General features: G+C 43.6%; 1 protein-coding gene and 1 long non-coding RNA gene across 2 annotated transcripts in view; one reads left to right on the top strand and one right to left on the bottom strand.

Annotated features, from left to right (window-relative positions):
• The window catches only part of LOC311017226, a 159,487-nt gene extending 152,359 nt beyond the window's left edge, over nucleotides 1-7,128 (top strand). Inside the window, exon 2 of the long non-coding RNA XR_014597609.1 lies at nucleotides 6,905-7,128. This is a non-coding gene — a long non-coding RNA (uncharacterized lncRNA). The remainder of the gene's footprint in view (nucleotides 1-6,904) is intronic.
• Nucleotides 324-25,062, bottom strand: ccnq (cyclin Q). The gene is made up of 5 exons (XM_084015426.1): nucleotides 24,762-25,062; nucleotides 10,700-10,883; nucleotides 2,785-2,917; nucleotides 1,513-1,731; nucleotides 324-910 (listed from the first exon to the last, which is right to left on the bottom strand). Exons 1-5 carry the CDS (start codon nucleotides 24,904-24,906, stop codon nucleotides 821-823), a joined length of 771 nt encoding a protein of 256 aa, XP_083871552.1. The 5' UTR covers nucleotides 24,907-25,062; the 3' UTR covers nucleotides 324-820.
• Nucleotides 25,063-27,164: the final 2,102 nt, after the last annotated feature.

Here is a 27,164-nt window from a genome sequence, read left to right on the forward strand (position 1 = left end):
TGGGATCCATTGGAAACCATTTGCCACTCGAGGAGAAGATAGAAGGTTATTGATCCAGTCTCATGCCGTCTCACAGCCTTTGGCAGCAGACTGGCTTCAATATGACACGACAGGTGTTTATAGAACAGAATGACATATTAGTGGGGATTATTGCAATGATGTTGTAGTTTTAGTGACCTAACAGGAACATTTGACCCGACAGGAACGTGATCCAACAGAACGAAGACAGTGGAGAAACAAACAGCAGTCAGTTTTGGATCTGGTCTATATTACAAGAAGAGATAACAAAATATGAACAGACGTCCTTGAAACAGTACACGGTCACTTTGAACGACAGTTTTATTCTCCAACACACAGCAATCACACATGCACACATATACACACATTTTCTTGCACCCAAAACTACAAACCCACCGCTTTCACTCATTCATGAAAAGACAAGCAAAGATTTCATAAGAGGCACCAAACATCCCACTTTACTCACCAGGATGTTCAATAATGCTCACAGTGCGATGGAGGCCATTAAGCCAATATTATATATGCATTTTCATTGATTGGTGGGAATCATAGATTTAATTATTTGTAACATAGCTGGGTGATGAACCATACAGTGAAAACAGTGTGAAGACATCTTCGTGCTGGTTTGAGAAACCATCAGGTTTGTGGAGAGCTGGGTGATTCCAGGCCAGACTCCCCCCAGTGGCCGGAAGTGGTAGTGCCTGTGTTTTCGTCACAGACTAGTTCCTCTTCGACACAAACGCACCTGAACCCAACATGCAGGTCGTCATGGCGACTCTCCCATGAGAATGTTGTTAGTCTTTCAGGTACACTTGGCCTCCATGTCGTAGAGTTGAAGGAGGTCAGAGATCACAGCATCGATGTCTGCTTTGGTCACGTCCACGCAGAGCACCTACACACACACACACACACACACACACACACACACACACACACACACACACACACACACACACACACACACACACACACACACACACACACACACACACACACACACACACACACACACACACACACAAAACACACACTTTAGTTCACATCTGGCCTTGACAAACAGTAGACATCAACGGTCATTGCCTGGACGACGAAGCACAGAACCACGACTAATCCAGACTTTCACGTTTACATATAGCGACTCATGAAGTGTGATAAGCTGCTTGCTTGCTCAAAGACACTTTGGCAGGTGGCGCCCGGGATTGAACTGCCAACCATGTGATTTAAGGCCCAAACTGAAAGCGTGAAATGAGGTGCCTGATTTCACCCAATAGATTGTGCAGATGGCGTGCAGACGGCGCCAAAACCAGCCATCGTGTTACAAAGAGACTTTACGCTGAGGTGGTGTTACCCAGTGAAAGATGAAAGAGGAGATCCGTAACTCTTTATTCCTTGTAACTCTGCCCAAAATCTCCTGCTCTGGTTGCTGGATGATCATGTGATAATATGACATCACATGCATGATAATTATGGTCACTTAGCAGGGAACACACACACCTGCCACCACTCCTTCTCCCCGACAGGCAGCTTCACACCGTAGCTGTTGAGAGCCAGGTGCAGCGTTGCTATGGCGATGTGTTGTGGTATGTGGCGGATGCACATGGCTCCATGGTAACAGTCTCTGAGCAACGCCCAGGAAGTCTCAGCAATGGGGGTTCGAGACCATGCGTGGCGGTTCACGAGCGACTTCACGGACAGCAGGTAGTGGAGTAAATACTGGAGAGACAGACAGGCAGAGACAGACGGGTTAATCCGACACACACACACACACACACACACACACACACACACACACACACACACACACACACACACACACACACACACACACACACACACACACACACACACACACACACACACACACACACTATGGCGTCAGAATCGTTTCATATTACTTGCGCAACTATCAACTGAACGCGTCACACCCGCGTGCTTTGACGCCTGTGCAGCACACAGCGCCTGACGTGTAATGTAGTTTCCTCATTGACTTATAATGGTCACGCGTTCACGCGCACGTTCACGCGTGATGGCTGCTGCACGCCTGTGATCACATTACGCGGAGTAACTACGCGTAACATTCATGCGTTTTTTAGCGAACGCACGCATTAACGCTCGCATGAAGATAATTGAACATTTTTGTCAGGCGCTCACATGTACGCGGAAACGACGTGCGCAGACTCTGTCACGCGTAACAAGAAGCTGCGTACATATGAAGCAGCGTGCGCACGTCTGTCTCTCACTGTTTGACAAATGTTGTTACGCGTTCACACGCACGTGCGGTCGCAGATTCTGAATTGATCTGCTGTGCGCACCTACTCCGCGTAACTTGAACGCGTAATGTAGTTGCCTCCCCTGGTTGACTGAAATGAACAGGCCAACTACATTACGCGTTCAAGTTACGTGGAGTAGGTGCGCACAGCAGATAAATTCCGGCCGCGCAGCATCAGAATCTGCGACCGCACGTGCGTGTGAACGCGTAACAACATTTGTCAAACAGTGACAGACAGACGTGCGCACGCTGCTTCATATGTACACAGCTTCTTGTTACGCGTGACATACAACCTGCGCACGACAACGCACGCATGCACGCACGCACGCACGCACAACAAATAACCATGCGTTCACACACACGCTGCTGCGCATCTTTCTAAGTGTTTTGACATCGATTTACCTTCATAACACACACACACACACACACACACACACACACACACACACACACACACACACACACACACACACACACACACACACACACACACACACCTTGTGCGGGTGCTCGAAGGAGACGTGGAAGTCGAGCTGACGGAGGATGAGGAGCTCACACTGCACCACGCTGTCCCTCAACTCCCAGAAGCCCTTGTCACATTCCAGAGGAGCGGCGCCGCTGCTGAAGTACCTGAGGAAGACAGGACGCGTTAGCAGCTGACACATCACACACATTCGATGACGAAGAGTTGTAAAGCTGCAATGTAGAAAAATGTCTATTATTGGTTATTTTGGCAATCATTAAATCAAGCAATTGAGGTTGCGTAATTAATAATTGCCAAATTAACGATGAATTAAGCAACTAAGTTCAGTAGGTGGACCAGCTCTATTCTCCTTTAGGTGACGGACTGAGTCTCTTAGTTATAATTCATCAAACTCTGCTCTATTTGTATTTCACGTCTCCACCATGAAAGCAGTTTGACATCATCTCAAGTGAAGACATTTACCATCATCCCAATATGGAGTGTATTTTATGGATTGTAGTTTGGACTATGGACCGTCGGCCCCGTGGCTGAAAGCATCCTGAGTTTAAGTGAGTGGAGATTGTTGTCTTCGTCCAGAAGAACTTTTTTGTGCTTTATTGACTAAAACACTGTTAATCACGTGAAATGAAACTAAAAAAAGAAACATGTTAATTGACAATTGATGGAAACTCATTTTAATCACATGCACCGGCTCCAGCTACTCTAATGCAAATATTTACTCCTTTTCTTTGTATTCTATGATAATAAACTGAATATATTTGGGGTTTGGAAAAAACACCAAAATTAAATAAACTATCTTGCCAAAAGTATTCGCTCACCTGCCTTGACTGCATATGAACTTAAAGGAGAAATCCGGTCATTTTTGACCCCATTTCCGTTGTCCTCAGGGTCATCCCGACTTATTAGAAGCAAAAAACCAGACAAAAATTGACGTTGCCTAGCCCGAGATCTGTACCTGCCTGGCAACCTTCCAGACTCGCTCCAATGCTAACCCATTGGGGCACGTTTTATCTGCTTTCCTGGGCCTCAGAAAACAATTCCAAGACCTATGCAACACAGGTTGGGTCCGTACGAGACACCATGGCGCTCGTTTAGCTCAAATAGTGTGACAAAACGACATAAATGTGTTTTTGCATGGAGTTACTCACCTCAAATCACCCTGTAGACATTAGCAGTAGATAGCCGAGCGCCTGTCGTCCCTCCCAGTCACCGCAGAAACGAAAACGTTTTCCACGTAGTTTTGATTTTGTATCCATAAAGAAACGACCGAGCTGAGCAGTCGTCCTGTCCGTAATAAATCCATTAAGCTGTTATGTCCATATGTATGACTATGTTACAACATAGCAACGATAGCTTCAGCTAGTAACGTGCCGGGCGCTCGTCCGTCCCAGTCACCGCAGAAACGAAAACGTTTTCCTCGTAGATTTTGTATCCATAAAGAAATGTTCGAGCAGTGCAGTCGTCATGTCCGTAATAAATCCATGAAGCCGTTATGTCCATATGTATGACTATGTTACAACATAGCAACGACTGCTTACAGCTAAACAGTAGCCGGGAGCCAAAAGTCTCGTGCAAGTTCCCGTCTCCCGACGTCCTCACTCTGGAGCTGTTTTCAAGCCAATACAGTGACAAACTTCTTTCCATCGAGCAGTGCCGTCATGTCCATATGACAGCGTAACTAGCGCTAGCCTACATAGTAAGATTGCTTAGCCTGTGTGACAGTTGAACCTGCTACAAAGACAACAAATATCGTGCAGTCTCAGTAGGCTAGTTGTGTTGACAGCACGAGTGGGAGTCGCGTGTCACGTGTGCAGACTGCAGTCTCTCATCAACAGAGTGAGATCAAAGTGACCCTCACGCGACTGTCCAAGATGTTTCACTGTACTGGCTTGAAAGCAGCTCCAGAGTGAGGACGGCAGACGGGAACTTGCGCGAGACTTGCATTGTTTTGGCTCCCGGCTACTGTTTAGCTGTAAGCAGTCGTTGCTATGTTGTAACATAGTCATACATATGGACGTAACAGCTTCATGGATTTATTACGGACAGGACGACTGCACAGCTTGTTTGTTTCTTTATGGATACAAAATCAAAACTATGTGGAAAACGTTTTCGTTTCTGTGGTGACTGGGAGGGACGACAGGCGCTCGGCTATCTACTGCTAATGTCTACGGGTGATTTGAGGTGAGTAACTCCATGCAAAAACACACATATTTATGTCGTTTTGCCACACTATTTGAGCTAAACGAGCGCCGTGGTGTCTCGTACGGACCCAACCTGTGTTGCATAGGTCTTGGAATTGTTTTCTGAGGCCCAGGAAAGCAGATAAAACGTGCCCCAATGGGTTAGCATTGGAGCGAGTCTGGAAGGCTGCCAGGCAGGTACAGATCTCGGGCTAGGCAACGTCAATTTTTGTCTGGTTTTTTGCTTCTAATAAGTCGGGATGACCCTGAGGACAACGGAAATGGGGTCAAAAATGACCGGATTTCTCCTTTAAGTGACATCCCACTCTTATTCCATAGGGTTTAATATGACGTCGGTCCACCCTTTGCAGCTATAAAAGCTTCAACTCTTCTGGAAGGCTTTCCACAAGGTTTAGGAGTGTGTTTATGGGACTTTTTGACCGTTCTTCCAGAAGTGTATTTGTGAGGTCACACACTGATGTTGGAGGGAAGGCCTGGCTCTCAGTCTCCACTCTAATTCATCCCAAAGGTGTTCTATCGGGTTGAGGTCAGGACTCTGTGCAGGCAAGTTCATCCACACCAAACTCTCTCATCTATGTCTTTATGGACCTTGCTTTGTGCACTGGTGCACCGTCATGTGGAACAGGAAGGGGCCATCCCCAAACTGTTCCACAAAGTTGGGAGCATGGAATTGTCCAACATCTCTTGGTATGCTGAAGCATTCAGAGTTCCTTTCACTGGAACTAAGGGGCCAAGCCCAGCTCCTGAAAAACAACCCCACACCATAATCCCCCTCCACCAAACTTTACACGTGGCACAATGCAGTCAGACAAGTACCGTTGTCCTGGCAACCACCAAACCCAGACTCGTCCATCAGATTGCCAGATGGAGAAGCGTGATTGGTCACTCCAGAGAACGTCTTCACTGCTCTAGAGTCCAGTGGCAGCGTGCTTTACACCACTGCATCCAACGCTTTGCATTGCACTTGCTGATGTATGGCTTGGATGCAGCTGATCGCCATGGAAACCCATTCCATGAAGCTCTCTACACTGTTCTTGAGCTAATCTGAAGGCCACATGAAGTTTGGAGGTCTGTAGTGATTGACTCTGCAGAAAGTTGGTGACCTCATGTGCCTCAGCATTGGCTCCACATGGCTGACTGGTTGTATAGTATTTAATAGGCCTGTAGCGAAGCGTCGATAAAATATCGTCAACGTCATATTTTGTCGTCGACGCATCGCCACACACGATCTTTTTTTTTACTGACAAAAATAGTAACGCACCGTGTATTTGGATAAGTAACTTTAATCTGACTACTGGTTTGGCAATAGTAGCGCGTTAGACTACTCGTTACTGATCGTTCTATCGCGGTGTCTCCGCACGCCGGGCGGAGTAATACAAACAAACTAGTGCGGACGTTTAAGAACCGAAAAAAAAGGATCGCAATTCCAACAGCTTCTTAACGGTTCCAGAACCGGAGGTTAGGAACCGGTTCCTATTTGGAACCGGATCTCGATGCCCAACCCTACTACTCGCCCCTCACGTTCTCGCTGAATTCTACTTGTAGAATCACGCACAGCGGAGTCACCCCTTTGTGTCTCGTGGAGTACTAACTTTGGCTAAATTAATTTCACGTTTGTGTAGTGTGTTGTGCAGCTTGAGTTCTGTGCACTTCGGTAGTGCTAGCTAACTAACTTAGTCCGTGCAGTTTCTTCGTGCTAGGTTGGTTAGAAGTTAATGTAAGCTAGCTACTGGCGGCTAGACAGCTGTGTGTTAGTTAGCATTTAATGTTAGCTGGAATGGTAACTAGCTTACGGCTGCAGAACACAGCTATCTAGCCGCTACTAACCCGGCATGAACAAACTGCACAGAGAGCTAACTCATGTTGTGGTCGTTTACGAGTCAAACATAACATGAGACTAACGTTAGCCAACTTATAGTATGTATCCTGAAGCTACGCTAGAGGTAAGATCGGGCCTAAAAAATCCAGCCCGACCCGACCCAGGCCCGCGGGATTAAAGCCCGACCCGGCCCGAACCCGAGCAATTAACTTGATTTGCAGGCCCGAGCCCGAACCAAACCCGAAATTTCATATTTTATTTGTGAGGACTCAGAGTACGTCCTTAAGAATCTAGCGCGGCACTTTAAGAGAGAGAGATAGAGAGAGAGAGAGAGAGAGAGAGAGAGAGAGAGAGAGAGAGAGAGAGAGCGCAGAGAGAGAGACGGGGAGAGGGAGAGAGAGAGAGCGCGCAGAGAGAGAGAGCGCGCAGAGAGACAAAGAAGAGCAATAGGTGCGTTTCCATCAGCTGTTTAGATGCGCATCTAGATGTATCGCTTCGGAAAATGATGATGGAAACGCCGTGATTCGCATTAAAATCCCCTGATTCGCACAAAATGAAATACGCTCGCTATGGCCGGGTTTTGGTTGATTCGAATGGGATGGAAACAGCTGTATGCGAATCAAGTGTGACGTAGCGCACTTTCACCCCGACTGCTTCCGGTGTTTGACATTTAAATAGAGACCTCAACCACGCCGAACTGTCGGGACTCTCACCGTCAGAGCTTGCTGAAAAGCCCTCGGACATCGGTCAAACACCGGCCCGCCCAGCCCCACGCGAGTCCACACAGGCGGACTCTCCGTCGAACGCGAAACGCCAAGACGCGCAGCACGCAAACCAGCCGGGAGACAGACAGCTGAACACGGCCGAACTCGGGCCACTTGTGCCCACAAGGCTGTGTGAAAAGCCCATGCACCTCACCCAAGCACCGGCCGGTCCAGCCGGTGTCACCGGCAGGAAGACGACGGAATGTTTACAGGCTGGTTGCCATGCCAACCCGCGGAAAATCTCCCGTGACTTAGAAAACTCGCGCGAATGTGTAGTTTTCACCAAAGTCCGTTCTTTTGATGGAAACACACATGATTCGAATTTCTTTTAATGCGCATTTCCCAGTAATTCGAATCACTTTGGATGGAAACATGGCTAGTGACGGGGTGGATGTCTGTGCTGCGGCTCCTGTCCCGTTTAGTTAAATAGCAATTACAGCGCCCTCTCTGTTTTTTTTCCCCTAATTATTTATTTTATAACAAGTATTCCTCAGTTTAGTATCTTATTCTCCACACATCGTTTATACATTTCTATAAACATATATTAAAAATAAATAAATAAAAAAAAAAAAAAAAAAAAAAAAGTCAGCGAGAGAGAAGCCCGGCCCGACCCGACCCGAACGTAATGATTGACATTTTATACCCGAAATTCGGGTCGGGTCGGGCTCGGGCTCGGGCTTAAGATCTTACCTCTAAGCTACGCTAGGTCGCTAATGTCAACTAACGGAGCCAAGCAATGTCCAGGCCAGCGCTGCACATAAGCTGGTGCGCTGTGGTCATGAATGAATTGTTTTTATGAGCGTTGAAAACATTAAAATGAGCACCACATCCAAGTGTGATAGGGCTCATCAAAAATGTTCACTGTGTAGATAGAATACTCTACGGACTTTTAGATGGAGTCAGTTTCATTTTGCATCAGGTTATGTGTTGGGACTGTTGTATTGTGTGAAACACTCAGGAATTTCTCTACTGTGCACGGCACAGTGTTTTTTCACTGCATTTTTTTTAATCTTTTGTAATTTTGTACAGTAGAGTTTTTGTTGGACTGTAAGAGTAAACAGGCTGGCATATTTTGTATAATTTTATTCTAAATGTTTTATTTTGCTGTGCAAAACAGTGTTTAATAAACTATATTATTAAGAATTTTTGGGTATTTATTTGAGATACATTGTTTTTTATTAATCGAACAAAAAAATAATCGTTAGACTAATCGTCGAATTAGCCGTTAGATTAATCGATAAAATAATTAACGATTAATCATTTTAAAAATAATCGTTTACCCCCAGCCCTAGTATTTAGTTAGATAGGCCACTTAGAATTAGTGTATGTTTATTTGTTTATTGTTAATAAACCCCTTTTAAGCATACTGCTGTTATTAATGTTGTATAATTGTGAGTGATATCAACCTCTTCTCTGCAAAGAATTCACAAATCCTTCAACTGTTTATACTCATATGCTTATAGTTATTGATTATTGGCATTTGAGTACAAACCCCTTTATATGAGACTGAGTATAGGTTTGGTTATCTTTTCCTTGATTGCAGGGTGGTGCCCCATAGATTATTAATTCTATTAATAATCTTATTAATATCAATAATTATATTGATATTAATAATGATCTATTAATAACCAAATCTGCTCCTGCTAGTTCCCCAACAGCATCCACTGACCTTGCTCCGTCATTTTACGTGGTCTACCACTTCTTGGCTGAGTTCCCATTCTCTTCCACTTTGTTCTAATCCCACTGACAGTTGACTGTGGAATATTCAGGAGTGAGGACAACACTGGACTTGTTGCACAGGTGGCATCCTATCACAGTACCACGCTGGAATTCACTGAGCTCCTGAGAGTGACCCATTCTTTCACACGTTTGTAGAAACAGTCTTTATACACCTGTGGCCATGGAAGTGATTGGATGGGTGAGTAAAGTCTTTTCGCAATATAGTGTATGTCAACCCTGGATTTATTTTTATCCCTTTATTTTTCTTCTTCTTATTCGTCTCCTTGTTTTTGCTATTCCTTGACGGGCCAAGCAGTCAATCAGCTGGCTGTGGGTGGGACTTCCTGCTCAGGCAAAGTCATAAATCCTGCACACATGCAGCGGTCTTTTGAGACGGGGCCTGTTGCATAAACCAAGATAAGGGATTAAGCCGGGATTTCCCTTCATCCTGCTGAAGTTATCCTTGATCTGGTAGCATGAAAGGTTTTCTTTTTAAATATATGCAAAAAACAATGACAAAATACAGAAATAATTAAAACAAATAAAACATTATTTTTGTTTTTATATTTGAACTTCTATTACTGCACCATAGAGAACATCCTCACTAACTGTGTCAGTGTCTACTGCTCTGCCTCTAACTGGAAAGCACTGCAAAGGGTGGTGACAACCGGCCAACGCATCACAGGTTCCCCACTCCCCTCCATCGACGTCATCAAGGGCAAGCAATGTTTGCGTAAGCTGCACAGCATTGCCAAGGACCGCTCTCAGGCCAACCACAAACTGTTCACGCAACTCCCCTCTGGGGGGCACTACAGGTTTCTCTGCACCCGGACCAGCAGGTTTCTACCCTGTGGCTCTCACCCTTCTGAACTCTACCCCTGCTCCTCTGTGACAATTGCACTACCCCCCTAGCCCCCCAGACATTTGCACTACACCATACCACCTATAGTATTCTTTTTATACTTTTTGTAACTGCAAATACACAAAACAAATACATACATGTCTATATTGCCCATACTGCATATCCATATTTATTATGCTTTTATAATGTTACAGTAAACCATACCACTTTAAATGTATACGACTACACTACACTATACGTCATATACTGTTTATATACCTATGTACTGCTCACTTTGCAGTTTCTACTTTTTTTTGCATTTCTGGTTAGATGCTAAATCTGAGGCCATGGTGCTCAGCAGGAAACCGGTGGATTGCCTGCTCAGGGTAGGGAATGAGTCCTTACCCCAAGTGAAGGAGTTCAAGTATCTCGGGGTCTTGTTCGTGAGTGAGGGGACAATGGAACGTGAGATTGGCCGGAGAATCGGAGCAGCGGGGGCAGTATTGCATTCGCTTTACTGCACTGTCTTGACAAAAAGAGAGCTGAGCCGGAAGGGAGCATACACTCCTGACCTAGCATATTACCTGTGGCTTACGTTGATGATGTCACGGGTCCTGATGTGCTGCTCCTCAACTTTGCCAGCCAGGTACACGCAGCTCATGGCCACCAGGTGGGGCTCATAGGCACACACGCTGACACGCCCAAAGAAACGGTGGTACAACACACAGGCTGTCGCCACAGGAACTGAGCGCATCCCCAGCTTCACTCCTGGGGAGGGAGGGAGGGTGAAAGGAAGGAATGAAGGGAGGAAGGAAGGGAGGGAGGACAGGAGGGAGGGAGAGAGAAAGGAAGGAATGAAGGGAACGAGGGAGGAATGAAGGAAGGAATGAAGGAAGGAAGGGAGGGAGGAAAGAAAGAAGGGAGTAGATAATTCACAAAAGCAAGAGAGGTTACATGAAATGCATTTTTTTCTTCAAAGAGACAAATAAGGATTAATAAAGTTCTCAAGAGAAAAAGTAACAAAACACACACTCTCTCCGGACACACACACACACACACACACAGGTTCTTCCTAAATAGTTCTTGCATAGTTTGGTGGTGTGCTTTGGGTCATTGTCCTGTTGTAGGAGGAAATTGTCTCCAATCAAGCGCTATCTGCAGGGTATGGCATGGTGTTGCAAAATGGAGTGATAGCTTTCCTCCCACTTTACCAGCACCAAAGCAGCCCCAGACATCACATTACCTTCACCATGCTTGACAGATGGCGTCAGGCACTCCTTCAGCATCTTTTCACTTGTTCTGCATCTCACAAATGTTATTCTGTGTGATCCAAACACCTCAAACTTAGATTCGTCTTTTTCCAATCTTCCTCTCTCCAATGTCTGTGTTCTTTTGCCCATCTTGATATTTTCCTTTTATTGGCCACTCTCAGGTATGGATTTTTCTTTGCCTAGAAGGCCAGCATCCCGGAGTCGCCTCTTCACTGTGGACGTTGAGCCTGGTGTTTTGGTACCATTTAATGAAGCTGCCAGTTGAGGACCTGTGAGGGTCTATTTCTCAAACTAGAGACTCTAATGTACGAGTGTGAGCTGGAGTGATTGACGGTGGTGAGTGTGTTTTCTAAAACTTTTATATATTTGTTTGTTTGTTTTGTATGTTTTAGTGTAGTTTGTGGACCTTGTTCCGGTCGGTGTGTGTGTGTGTGTGTGTGTGACAGCGGGCATCATGCCTGGTGTCGGAGTGGATGAGGTGGAGCTGCAGAAACTGACGAGGCAACATGCGGTCAAACTTTTGCCGGCTGTCACCTGTTCAGTTGAGGATGCAGCGTACGCCATCGGAGAGCTTGTGGGGTTTCAAAGTGTGAAAGCTGCCTCACGAATGAACAGTGCCATCGTCATCTTCCTGGATGATGTGGCAAAGGCGGAGAAAGTGGTGGAGAGTGGCGTGGTGATCCATGACACCTTCACGCTGGTGTTTCCTCTGGCTAACCCGGCGAGGAAGATCATGATCTCCAACACGCCACCTTTCATTAAAAATGAGGATCTGACCACAGAACTGTCCCGCTAAGGACGAGTCATCTCCCCAATAAAGATGATGATGGGAAGTAAAACCCGACCGGAGATGAAACACGTTGTGCGTTACCGGCAGCAGACGTTCATGGTGCTCAAAGACGGAGCTAAAGACCTCAACCTTGCCTTACCACACTATTGTGGCTGTTTTCTTATTTATTTATTTATTTACATATCATTATGACTAATATAAATGTTGGTTCTTTAAATATTAACGGTGCCAGAAGTGATGTGAAGAGAGCTTCTCTTTATAAATGTATTGATTTTAAGAAACTGGACGTAGTTTTTATTCAAGAAACCCATAGTGATGATGAAAATGAGAGAGACTGGAAGAAGGAGTTGCCTGGCCAGGTTTTTCTCAGCCATAAATCTTTTAATAGTGCTGGAGTCGGCGTGCTTTTTAACAAAGCTTTTAACCCTCACTCTGTTGAGGTGCAGGATGTTTTATCAGGTCACATTTTGAAGGTCAGAGCACAGTTTGAGAATATTAAAATGTTTTTTATTTGTGTTTATGAGCTGTTTTATAGATAGAATGAGTTTTTTAGACATTCTATCTGATGCCATTAGCAGCTGCAGCACTGAAGAGTATTTATTTCTGGGAGGTGATTTTAATTGCACAGAGCATCCTAATCCAGGAATCACCTGGAGCCCCACCCTGCTTCATGTGCTCGGCTTCAGCGTCTCATTGAAGCTCACAAGCTGCAGGATGTATGGAGAGGGCTTCATAGAAATACCCGGCAGTACACATGGAGCCACAGCCGTGATAATGTGTTATCTATAGCTTGACTTGATCGGTTTTATTGCTTTAAACATCATTTTAGCATTTTTAAATCCAGTCATATTATACCTGTCGGCTTCACAGACCATTCTCTGGTTCAGTGCTCTTTTTTTATCTCAAATGTTAAGATAACCCGCGCATATTGGCATATTAACACAGCTCTTTTATTAGATAATGCTTTTAGAGAGGCTCTTAATTATTTATGGGTTTTACACAAGGATAAGAAGTCCAGTTTTATTTCTTTACAGCAGTGGTGGGATTTTGGCAAAGTCCAAATCCAACAATTCTGTAAACAGTATACGAGGTGGTACAGCTGCAGGGTTTGGCAGACTGTACAGGAGAACAAGGGCCTTTTTGAAGCCCTTAAAAAGGAAAAAGGCTGCTTTAGCCAACCTGCTGGGCATTACAGCGCAGGGGGCACTGGTCCGGTCTCGTTTTCTGAACGCCTCACAAATGGACGCTTCATCCCAGTTCTTCTTCAGCCTGGAGAGGAAAAATGGCCAGAAGAAGATCATCCACTCGCTATGTGCTGAAGATGGTTCCTCACACACAACAGGCCCAGAGATCCGGAGGTATGCCACACATTATTACAAAGAACTGTACTCAAATGAGTTTGTGGATAACCAAGAGCTGGGTGGACAGTTTTTTAATAACCTGCCTCAGGTGGATGTTGCCTCAAACACAGCCCTGGACTCTGAGCTGACTGTTGACGAGCTCCACACAGCCCTCATGAGCCTGGCCAATGAGAAGGCTCCAGGCATTGATGGGCTCCCTGTGGAGTTCTATAATACCGCTTTTCCACCGAGGCATTTTGAGGGCCGGTTCGGAGCCGGTGCCCAATCGCGAACCAGTTCTTCCTGTTTCCACAGACAAAGAACCGGCTCTCGGCCAGGAAAACTGGTTCCAGAGTGACCCCAACTCTTTGCTGGTCTAGAACCGTTCGCAAACCTACGTCAGGGGCTGGGGGTGGGGTTAACGCTTGAGGCGACGGGGAAAAATACGCTGCTGCGTAGTTTTAATAACGTAAGTAAGTTTCACTTTCACTTTTAAAATGTTTCACCTTGTTGCAAACCAACGACACATTTCTGTTTAGTTTACCAAGCTAGTGATTACGTGTGTAACAGCAGCAACTAGTGGCTATGCTTCCTCGGGTAATGTAAGCCGACCGGCTCGCTAGCCAGCTAGCGTGATATTGCTAACAACAACGTTAGCATGCCACTTTCTGACTGCCGTTGGCTCACTAAACGTTACCAACTACCAACGTAACATAACATCTGTGTTCGCAGCGTCGTGGACAAGTTTGTGATTAAACCACTGTTCTCTGGTTTGTGTTTGTAGAGCTGTCGGACATCGACGATATTGAACGGAGGTCCAACCTGCAGATGACTAAACATCAAACACTCTGATCATTGATATTGATCACACACTGCTCTACACTTTAAAAAAAATGTGATTTTAGTATTTTGTGTATTTTATTGTATTATTTGCCAAAATAAACACTTTTTCTGAAGAGACATGTCTGCTATGCTTGAAATTAGCGCAGCGGGGAAACCTCAAACGTATACAGTGACATAATGACGTGGCTCTCTGGGCTCTCTAGCCGGTGGAAACGCAAACAGGTTCTCAGAAGGTTCGCAAGTTGAACCAACTGCGAACCAGCACGGGCACCGGCCCGGCTCTTGAACTAGGTTTGCGTTGGTGGAAAAGGGGTATACGTTTTTGTGGTCGGTTCTTGGCAAAGACATGTTGGAGGTTTTCCAAGACAGTCTGAACTGGGGACAACTACCACTGAGCTGCAGGAGAGCTGTAATCACTCTGCTCCCCAAAAAAGGAGACCTGCAGCTTTTAAAGAACTGGAGACCGGTTTCATTGCTGTGTGGGGACTACAAGATCCTATCCAAAGCCCTGGCCCTGAGGCTGAGGGAGGTTGTTAGTGAGGTCATCCATGTGGACCAGACCTACTGTGTGCCCGGCAGGTCCATAAGTGATAATATCACTTTAATCAGGCATGTTTTGGACATCTCTAGCTCATTAGGCGCAGACACTGGTCTGATTTCCGTATACCAGGAAAAAGGGGTCATTCCGTGTCATTTCATCAAATGCCTCCCACCTGACCATCTCAGAATGTCCTGAAAAAATTCAAGTACAAAGACACACTTGTTAATAGGACAAATCCAAAATATTAGGTCTCTACTATCAATAGTTTTCTCATGAAACATCATTGAATGAAGGGTAGTTTAGACAGTTTTTGGCATCATGCTCTGAAAAGCCATTTTTAAACAGCAATATCTGGAAAACTATCTCACCTGTGGCCTTCAAATTTTCTACAGTGTATATCTGTTACTAAAAGCCTCCAGACATGGAATATCAGGGGTGTAGCTCAATGATAACCTAGTATGGTAGGTACTTAAAATGTGGCTTGTTGAAATAAAGTAGTACATTTGAAGAGTGGCTGAGCTCCCATTTTTGCAGAAAAAAGACTTCTATAACTTCTGCCTCTATCTCTGGTGTTAGCTTAAACATTCTACAAAATATGGTTTCTCTCAGATTATTAGTTTCACAGATATTAAGGCTCAAAAATGGAAGTTAACACATCTTTGCCCAACTTCAGAGTCATATTCCAAAAAACTGACAACACGTATCAGGTCCAAACTTACTTTTTTTGAAAGATCATATTCTTGTTAAAATCATATTAAAAAATTAGGAGGGTGTTTTGCCTCATTTTGTCGCAGTGATTTTTTTAAAATCCTGATATTGGTGGGGTTTTTGTGGCCGGTTTTGGTACTGCATGTCCTAACAGCCTACTTGTAAACATCACAGCAGGGCAATTCAATTGTGTTTTTTACCATTTACCAAAGACTTACATGTGACTAAATGCTACTGATAAATTTAGCCTTACGAAAACATTAAAATGTAGCACAGTTGTAGTTACAGAGGCAATAAGTCCTTGAATGTGAGTTAAACATGCTGAAAGCAGCTTTTAATGTCTTGAACCATGAACAAACATAGCATAATATTGAAGAGTGTACATTTTGTCATACTTTAAGTATATAAATTACACAACCAAATCAAATAATCTTAATTTGAGCATAAAGATTTTACATTACAGTACAAAAGTCTCCAAAGTTTGATATTGAATAACAGTTTGTCTCTATGCTCACTATGAAGGATCACACATTTTTCATCTTTTAGATCCAATTCCTTCGTCACATTCATTAATTTGGCAGTCACTTTACAAATTGTCTAATGTACATCTCTGCTCTGTTGTGCTCATCTTTTTTGATGGCATACATGCACCCAGTTTCTGTAGAGGGAACGTCAAATCTTGCAATTCTAGCCTGCAGTGGGACATTGCACGTCTTCTCTTCTTGGCCAGTAGAAACTCTTGGCAGGGCCATGTGGGTGCATGAACTGAACCAGTACATCTTCATCTGAAACATCTCTGATACTTCCTATCCACTATGCCTTCCAGCTACTGCCCTCTGGGAGGTGTTACAGGACAATTGCTTCCAGAACATCCCGGTTAAAAAACAGTTTCATCCCAACTGCAATAAACTTTCTGAACTCTGAACATTAAGGATTAAGCATGGCCCTTATGTATTGTGTAGTGTGTATGTCTGTATGTTTATCTGTGTTATATGTTTTGTAAGTTGGAACCTGTACCAAGCTGACAACAAATTCCACCAGCCTGGCTGTGTGGTCATTAAAATGAATCAATCAATCAATCAATCAATCAATCAATCAATCAATCAATCAATCAATCCACCATTTCTGATCATACACACAACTCACATATTGTCTCATAGTGAGCATAGAGACAAACCGTTATTCAATATCAAACTATGGAGACTTTTGTACTGTAATGTAAAATCTTTATGCTCAAATTAAGATTATTTGATTTGGTTGTGTAATTTATGTACTTAAAGTATGACAAAATGTACACTCTTCAATATTAGGCTATGTTTGTTCATTGTTCAAGACATTAAAAGCTGCTTTCAGCATGTTTAACTCACATTCAAGGACTTATTGCCTCTGTAACTACAACTGTGCTACATTTGAATGTTTTTGTAAGGCTAAATTTATCAGTAGCATTTAGTCACATGTAAGTCTTTGGTAAATGGTAAAAAAAACACAATCGAATTGCCCTGCTGTGATGTTTACAAGTAGGCTGTTAGGACATGCAGTACCAAAAACGGCCACAAAAACCCCACCAATATCAGGATTTTAAAAAATCACTGCGACAAAATGAGGCAAAACACCCTCCCGATTTTTTTATATGATTTTAACAAGAATATGATCTTTCAAAAAAAGTAAGTTTGGACCTGATATGTGTTGTCAGTGTTTTGGAATATGACTCTGAAGTTGGGCAAAGATGTGTTTACTTCCATATTTGAGCCTTAATATCTGTGAAACTAATAATCTGAGAGAAACCATATTTTGTAGAATGTTTAAGCTAACACCAGAGATAGAGACAGAAGTGATAGAAGTCTTTTATCTGCAAAAATGGGAGCTCAGCCACTCTTCAAATGTACTACTTTATTTCAACAAGCCACATTTTAAGTACCTACCATACTAGGTTATCATTGAGCTACACCCCCGATATTCCATGTCTGGAGGCTATTCGTAACAGATATACTCTGTAAAAATTCTGAAGGCCACAGGTGAGATAGTTTTCCAGATATTGCTGTTTAAAAATGGCTTTTCAGAGCATGATGCCAAAAACCGTCTAAACTACCCTTCATTCAATGATGTTTCGTGAGAAAACTATTGACAGTAGAGACCTAATATTTTGGATTTGTCCTATTAACAAGTGTGTCTTTGTACTTGAATTTTTTCAGGACATTCTGAGATGGTCAGGTGGGAAGATTTTCAGAAATTTGATGAAATGACACGGAATGACCCAAAGCTTTTGACTGGGTTGAACACCAGTATCTGTGGCAGGCGCTGGCTGCTTTTGGGTTCAACCCAGGCTTCATAGCTAAGATCCAGGTACTGTACCGTGACATTGTGAGAATACTGAAGGTTAACGGTGGCCTGGCTGCCTCTTTTAATGTGGAGAGGGGGGTTCGGCAGGGATGCTCCCTATCAGGGATGCTCTATTCCCTAGCCATAGAGCCTCTGCTCCACAAATTAAGAAAAGAGATCAATGGTGTTGTTTTTAATGGATGTCCTGCTGTTTTTAAACTGTCTACCTATGCTAATGATGTTATTTTAATGGTGAAAACACAAAAAGACATAAAACACCATAAAAACGAATGTTGGACTGTTTAATGAGATGTCATCAGCAAAGGTAAACTGGAGTAAGAGCGATGCAGTGATGATAAGTGACAAGCCCACAACCAAGCTGATTCTACCAGGAGGACTGACTTGGAAGACAGGGGGCATAAAATACCTTAGGGTGTTCTTAGGCAATGAGACTGTTTTAAATAAGAACTGTGACAATGTGCTGGAGAAGACTGAAGGTCGGCTCAGGAGGTGGAGCTGGCTGCTACCAAGCATGTCCTACAGAGGAAGGGCACTCATCATCAATAACCTGGGGTCCTCCTCCCTTTGGCACAGACTGGCCCGTGTGGACACTCCTCCTAACCTGCTCTCCAAAATACAAGGCCATGTTAGTTAATTTTTTCTGGGATAAGCTTCACTGAATCCCCCAAGCTCTACCTTCCTAAGGATGAGGGAGGGCAAGGACTTGTCCACCTGGCCAGTAGAGGAGCTGCTTTCAGGCTGAAGTTTATTCAGCCACTGCTGTACAGCCCCAAGGACCTGGTCTGGAGGCCGCTGGCCCACATGATTCTGCAGCGGTTTGCTGGGCTGGGTCTAAAATACTCTCTGTTCCTCATGGACCTCAGCACTGCAGACCTTCGCACATTGCCACCTTTCTACCGGGGAGCCTTCACTGTGTGGAAGCTGATGGCGAGGGAGAAAAACACGGTCTCTCTTCACTGGCTGCTTCAGGAGCCTGTGGTCTTTGGAGGACAACTCAGTGCCCCTTTCTGGGCAGGAACAGCTCTGAGGGACATTTTCTGCCAGGCCAGGGTCATGACTTTGGGGTCTGTCGTTCACCTGGCTGGAGCTGGACTGCAGGATGCGGCCGCCCTGGCAGCTGGTGTCGGGATCCGGTCTGTGAGGAGCATTGGCAGACTGTTGGAGCACTGGAGAGGCTGCCTGAGTGGACATCAACGTCTTCTACTGAGCCGGCACTCCCAAGGTTTTATTGCCCCCTGCACTGACGATCCGTTTCCCTCTGTCACTGTCCATCCAGTTTTTAAAGACTGCACTGGGTTTTTTTTAAACTCACAGCAGTGCACTTTTAGCCTACAGGAGGCCACTGGCAAAGCCCTGTACAGAGTCATGGTGAAATGTTTGAATGGAAAGACTCTGAACCGTTTGGATACTCCATGGAGGGGTCACCTGCAGCTGGGAGATGAGGTGACGCCCGCCTGGAGGAGTCTCTATAAAGGCCCACTGACTAAAAAAGTAGCAGACCTACAGTGGAGGGTGCTACATGGCATTTTAGCGGTCAACTCTTTCCTGTCGATCATCGCCCCAGGGCACACTGACCAGTGTGTGTTCTGTGGTGAAAGGGAGACAGTTTTTCACTGTAAAGGCGGGCTCACACCGGACCGAAAATCGGCGTCTTTGAGAGAGTCGGCGTCCGTGACATGAGTCTCCTTGGTGTGGTCGCTCGAATCGGCAACGTCGGCGTTAATTTCAGCCGACTCAAATGTATAATCCGCCATTCGAGTCGGTCATCCTTTTACCATTCTGATTGGTGGAGGCTAGCAGCTTGACTAGCGAATCAGTGAAGCCCGGAAATGACGATGGTAAACATACCAGATAACCAGTGGAATCGAAGAAGGTGGTCTAGAGAGGACCGGCTACTTCCGGTTTTCGTGTTTTTTGGCCCACAATACAGATTAGCGCCGCCTGTTGTTTTGGAGACATTACATCTCGCGCAAGCGCGGAACGTATGGCGTCGGCTGTAATTCCGTAGGTGTGAACCGCCCATGTCGTTGTTCGAGTCGGCCATATTAAGTAGCCGACGCCGAATTTACCGACGCGAGTCGGGCAGTTCTTCCGGTGTGTACACACCTTTACACTGAGTGTGCACGTCTCACTCCTCTCTTCACTCTCCTGAAGAGTCTCTACAGAGCAGCTGGAGAAGAGTTCTCTGTTCAGGTTTTTATCTTGGGTTTTAAGTACAGAAAGGCAGCAGAGAGCAAGTGTAAACTTTTAAACTTCATACTGGGACAGGCCAAGATGGCAGTGCATGTGAGCAGGAAGAGGAAAGAGGAGGACATGTTGGATGTTGATGTGAGCTTGTTGTTCTGTTGGATGGTGAAGGCCAGGGTCCACATAGATTTTAAATACTACAGTCAGATGCAGGACATGGACCAGTTCATTAAGACCTGGACTCACTCCAACACACTGTGTTCAGTTACTGACAATACTCTGGTCTTCTCTCACCATCTCATCTAATACATCTCTCTAACCCGTCTGCACGGGCTAATCTGTGTGTGTTTTATTGGTTTTAGTTTAAATTGTAATATTTTTTAATGGATGTACTGTGTTTGAGATCAAAATGTGGATTCTTAATAGTTAAAATAAAGGTACTATTAAAAATCAAAATCAAAATCTCTCTCTCTCTCCAAATGTCACAAAGACTTTGTTGCCAAAGCATAAAGATTCAACAAAACAACAATAAACTTCATAGGTATATATAGAATAACAACTTAAGAGAAATACAATTAAAACTAGAACAGTCTCAGTGAGTTTGACATGAATCGGATCAAAGGTGTAAGAGGAGTTCGTTAAAATACAAAGCCTACAATTGGCTAAAATGGCCCAAAATGGCTGATTTACTGTAGCGCCCCCGAGTGGTGAATTTTAATAAAACTTTCAGGATATGTTCCAGGGAGATATGTCAACATATCCTGAAAGTTTCGTGATGATTGGGTTAAATATTGTGGAGTTATGTGTATTGATTTCTAGAGCCCCACCCCTCTGATGTTCATTGGCTAATAACTTCTGAACGCAACAACGTTTTTCAACGCTTTTCATGGCACTTGCCCAGCTTGGTCTAATGATAATACACAGCAATTTTCGTGAGAATCGGATTTACGGTTTAGGAGAAGTTCGCAAAAATGTGTTTTTCACAAAATTCAAAATGGCGGAAAAAATTTTCAGGCAGACTTTTTTGCTGCAAGCGGCTTTTTGGTAGAGCACACTTGCCTGCACATGTGTCCCAAATGTTGTGTCAATTAGAGTTACGGTGTGCTGGGGTTGGCCTAAAACGCGTTAGGTGGCGCTAGAGAGCAACTTTTTTGTGGCTAACTATGAAACCTTTAAAATCTCAAATTTTCCGCCAGTCCCCATCTGCACACAGATTTTTTTCACGGCATTTCAATGATAAGGCCCCCAAAAAGGCCGTCGAACTTGCGGAATAATAAAAAGAATAATAAGAAACGATACAGTTTCAATAGGGCTTCGCTGACCGACGTTGTCGGCGCTCAGGCCCTAATAAGAAAAAGTAAATGTGTGTGTGTGTGTGTGTGTGTGTGTGTATTTTGTAAGAGTTTGTTTTTTTCAGGGGTGTTTTATTTGGGTTAAATATTGGGCCAATTGAAATTCTGTCCAGTAAGTTATAACATTCTAATTTATTAATTGTTTGAGTTTCTAATTTCCACTGTTTGCAATATTGTTGTTTATCATCTTTGTCGATTTGTTTAATCTGCGAGTATGGAATTATTTTTGTAGTGTAATTTTGACTTGTCGATCTGATTTCCTCATTTATCCCGTTCCAGGTATTATTTCAGACAGCCCTGCTGCTCCAAGTATGCTCTGTGCTGGTATGAGTCTAAATCAGACTCTATCAAATGGTTCCAAAATTTGATAATTCTCTGTTTAATTTGAATTAAGAGGGGGATAACACTTTGGAAAATGTTAAGCCAGATCTTGATTGGGGGATTTCATTCGAATAGGACTTTTCGTATGCTGTAATATGCTCTACGGGCTTTATCTGCCAGTGAACTCACAGCTTTAACAAAACGTCCCGACGCAGTGACAGTTAGGCCAAGGTAGGTGTATTCCATTGAGTGACTCAGTCACTGCGTTCACATGGGCGAGCTTTATATAATCTTAAACCCATCAAAACCGTATCGAATTCATGTGTACAGGATAAGAAACGTGTAGGGATAGGATTTCTGAAGCCGATTGCAACCCCTGGCTTGAGTCGTTGTTTATCTGACTTGTGCCGCCTTGTGAACAAGATCGAATTGTGTTTGCGTCCTGCGCATGTGCGAGAATTTTCGCTGGGGATTTCACCCGGAAGTGGAAGGAAGCGCAGACACTGTCATAAATAGTGATGTTGTTGCCGGAACAGTCAAACGATCTTAATTCTTGCTCTTAACAAGTAACTCTCGTTTTCCGCGATAGCTTGTAATATCAACCACTGACGGCACAGTTCGTGTCATATCACCAAAACCAAAAACTTTGTTTGTTTGTTCATATGGTCTTCTAAACACTGCAAAATACCCAACATGTACGCCAACACTACTCTGTCTAACTCCTCGAACGCCATCTTTGTCTGTATGCTGCCAGATAGTTTGTTATTGTTTTTAAGTAGCCGTGTACCGGAAGTAGTTCTAACACCGTCTTGTAGAAAGGGCTACAGCGCCATCTAACGAAGCGGAGTCAGCAAGGTCACTGACCATTATCGGAATTATTCAACGGCATGTGAACAGGAATTTTAGAAGAGACCCCCCCGTCGAGTGGCAACGTATTTCTTGGAAATACAAATACGATCTTACCATGTGACCGCACTGAGTGTTGTCTCTTCCAAAGGGAATTGATACATTTTGGATTGTGATCTTGCTTTCTTCTGGAATATTACAATTTTAGTTTTATCTAGGTTACTTGCCCAATTTACACAATAATCATGGAGTATGTCCAGATATTATTGCATTCCTTGTTCTCTTTGTGATAAAAGTAGGAGGTCATCTGCATATAACAGACATTTGACTTCCTTCCCTTCCAAGTCAAGTCCTGGGAATGGGGAGTTTTCGAGTAGTTTTGCCAATTCATCAATATATATATTGAAAAAGTGTCGGGAACATATTACTGCCTTGATGGACCCCGCAACACTGCTTGAAGAAATCCATTCTTTTCTTTCCAATTTTATATAGCACACTCATTTTCTGAGTATTTACATTTAATTAGATCATAGACTTTGCCTCCGATACCATTTTTTCAACTGGTAGAAAAGACCATTGTGCCAAATCGAATCAAAAGCTTTCTTAAAATCAACAAAGCAAGCATAAATGTACCCTTTATCTTTTTGATGTACATGTTTTTGGATTAGAGTATGGAGAGTGAATATGTGATCTGTTGTTCTATGTTTAGGTATAAAGCCAATTTGTGATTCACTTAATACATTGCTATCAATCAGGTAGAACTGTATTCTTGAACTTAACATGCTACAAAATAGTTTCCCTAAATTAGAATTTACACAAATGCCCCTATAATTATTAGGATTTAGATTGTCTCCACTTTTAAAGATAGGAGTAATCAATCCTTGGTTCCAAATTGTAGGGTAGATTCCACTTTTTAACACTAAAAAGCCAGTTTAAGTTCATTGCTGTTTCAACATTTCTGTCCTGATTATTGCAATTTCTAATGATATCCTTTTGTCAATTGTGGATATCTGCTGCGTGTTTAAACCACCATTTTCTGGATTTAATTATACATTTGAGAGTTTTTTCCACAGGTTCCAAAAATAATTTTGGTCTATTGCCTTTTCAATTTTAATGAATTCGTCTTCAGTATATTTGGCCTTTTTTTGGTCGATAATTTTCTTATGTTGTTTAAGGGCCGTGTAGTATTCATCGCAAAGTTCTTGGTTTTCAGGATCATTATGTTTCTTGTTTGACAGATTTCTGAGATGCTTTCTGAAGAGGGAACATTTATTGTCAAACCATTGCTCTTTTGCTTGCTTTTGATTTGATTTGGCATTTCATCTCATCATTTTAGACTCTTTTACTAGTTTCATAAATATCTGATTCAAATCTTTAGTGGCTGAATTTATGCTATTTTTGTTTAGCAGGTACTGATTATACAGAAAACTATCAAGCATAGTTTGTATATTAGTGTTGCTTAATGCATTGGTGTAGTCAGTGAGACTTTTCTCTGTCCACCTGTAATGTTTTGGGAGAGGGAACAGGTTGTCATCGGGGCATGTTTCTCGGTCTGATATAGGACATTGTGGCAAGACTGTGAATGCATTTATATTTTCTGGACAGATATCTGTGATTGTATAATCAATGACCCTATTTCCCAACACGGAACAGTAGGTAAACCTGCCCAGGGAGTCCCCTTGTGTTCTACCATTAACAATGTATTATGCCTGGGCTTTGCACATTTGTAAAATGTCTTTTCCACACTTGTTCACTAAACTATCATAGCTATGCCTATGTGTCGTAACACAGGGTTGGTAAAGAGGGGGTGCATCAAAATGATTATCAATAAAATCTATCTCTCTGCCAGTTCTGGCATTGAAGTCTCCAAATAACAATGTAGAGCCGAGTGACATGAAGTTAAGAATTTCCTTCTGAATTTCACGGAGATAATCTTTTGAGTAATTTGGGGAGCTTGAAGGTGGTAAATAGATAGCACAGAGATACACATCTTTACAGTTTTCAAGAAGTCTCTCTCTCTCTCTCTCTCTCTCTCTCTCTCTCTCTCTCTCTCTCTCTCACACTCACTCACTCACTCACTCTCTCACTCACTCACTCACTCACTCACCTGTCTCCATTATGAACCGACAGACGCGGAAGTGTGTTTTAACGTCCCGGTCCGAGTCTGCCTCCCCGCCAGACTCTCTCCTTGTCTCCCGCCGCCACAGCGCTGCGTCCCGGCTGGACGGTGGACGATAGGACGGTCCCTCCATGGTCGTGGACCACAAGTAGCTCGTTATCTAGCAACGTCGCGTGTAATGACGGTAACCGACGTAAACTGACGTCGGTGACCGAGGAAACACGTCTGCTGCACCTCTTAGCTAGCTTCGGGCTAATGTGTTGCTACCATACAGCCATAGGAGCGAGGCACGCCAGGTACCCGGAAGATAAACAGTTGTGCTTCCTGTCAACATTCCAAAATAAATGTATTTTTTCTTTCTCTTTTTTGACGTGCAAGTCAAACAATGCGTCATGACCAGCTCGACAGGGGTGTATTCCAGAAAGCAGGCACAACCAATTCTGGGAGTAACCCTGAACTCGATTTTTCGGTTCCAGAACAGCTGTTCTAAACTAGAGAAATTTAAAATTAAAAAAATAAATTTGAATCAATTTATAATGTTAATGTAAATAGTTAAAAAATATATATTTGTAAAATTTGACATGTTTATCAATTATAGAATGTATGTATAGTTTGTTCAAACAGCTGTTTGGAGGTAAGATGCTTTAGATAGTGACTTACAGTCTGACACAAGCAAGCATTGATAGCATAAATCTCAATGTATCAATAATTGGGAACATTTAAATATTTAAATGAGTTCCTGGCTTGAGTTAATAAAAAGATAATGGTTGAATATTATTTAAATGTTGAGAAATATACTGTGTATTGTATGCATGTGAGTGCACACTTACACAGACTCTGATGAGGAGTTTTTTTCCACCCAGACCCAACCCTACCTGTACGAGCCTGAATATACAGAGGAAGAATTGCGCGAGAGGGATGCTCAAAGGGCAGAACGTGAACGAGCGTCTGTGGAGACCGAGATAGCCCCCGCTGGAGCTGAGAACCGGGACAGAACAAACGGAGACTGGTGGTGCCAGGAGGGAATCCCCCGCAACGCATCCGAGGGTTTACGGTTCTCCGGACGGAGCAGAGGTTCGGGTTCGCGGTGCGTAATTGTGGGTTTGCGGGGCCGTGTGCTGCCCGGTGTTTGAGAGCTCCGAGGGCTTTTCAGACAGCCTTGGGGGCTTAAGGGCCGACAAATCGGCAGTGTTCAGATGTGTATTTACCGGCTGGATTCCGAGCAGCGCGTCTTAAGAGTTTTGAGTCCAACGGAGCAAAGTAAAATTCCGCTGCTGCTGAGAAACTAGTCCCTCAAAAAATGGATGATTCGTGCGATGCGAGGTTAGTTTTGTTTCAAATATTATTCTATCAACACAGATATGTACATCGACAGTCTAGTGTTTTAATTGATTTGCCTCGGGTGCACTGTGGAGTCAGTATAACTGTTTTTAATGCCATGCTAACTAGAACGATTGACTTGCGCTAGCCATAGCACAAGCGAACTCGGCAACTAGAAGAACTGAATGCATTTCTTGAAAACGTCTCCAGACGTCTCAAACACACCGGCTGACTTGGAAAATAGGTCTTATGTCCAAAATTCCGAACTATCTCTTTAAGGTATGTTTGCTGAACAGCTTAACTCAGACGAGGACCTAACTACTAGGACCTAACGAGGACTTGTTCTATTTTTTAGCTCTTACTTTGACAAATGTACTTATTGTAAGTCGCTTTGGACAGAAGTGTCTGCTAAATGCCCTAAATGTAAATGTAAATGAAATCAGAATCAGAGTGAGGTCAGGGGATGCTGAGGCATAGTGCACAGAGGTCAGAGTCAATCGCTACAGACCTCCAAACTTTATGTGGCCTTCAGATGAGCTCAAGAACACCGTAGAGAGCTTCATGGAATGGGATGTCACTTAAGTTCATATGCGAGTTAAGGCAGGTGAGCGAACACTTTTGGCAATATAGTGTAGCTATATGTATGTGTATGTATATAAATGTATTTAATGTGGAATTTCTAGTTTTCTTTCTCCTCATATAGTTCGTAACCTATCTACCAAACACCAATCTCCAACAACATTTTTCCCGCCACTGGCTTTTTAAATGTAGGCAACAAATGGTGTCAAATATATTTAAAATATATATATATATTTTAAATGAAAGGGAAAAGAGGCAGGCCTGTGTTTTGTTTGTTTTTATTAAAAAATATACATTACAGTAAAGAAATAACTCACGGATGTACTTTTGCTGGGGTAAGTGATGGTGCACCTGCGAACGCTGTGAGATGGTGACGTCATCAAGTCCACTGCTGTTCAAATTGCAGAATGTCCGTCCTGCGTCCTCAGGAGTCGGGACTCCCAAGTCGAACTTGCCAAGTCTGAACTAGCCCACAAGTCTCACAAACTGGGC

Source organism: Eutrigla gurnardus (genome assembly GCF_963514095.1).
Source record: "Eutrigla gurnardus genome assembly, chromosome: 8".
Classification (NCBI taxonomy): Eukaryota; Metazoa; Chordata; class Actinopteri; order Perciformes; family Triglidae; genus Eutrigla; species Eutrigla gurnardus.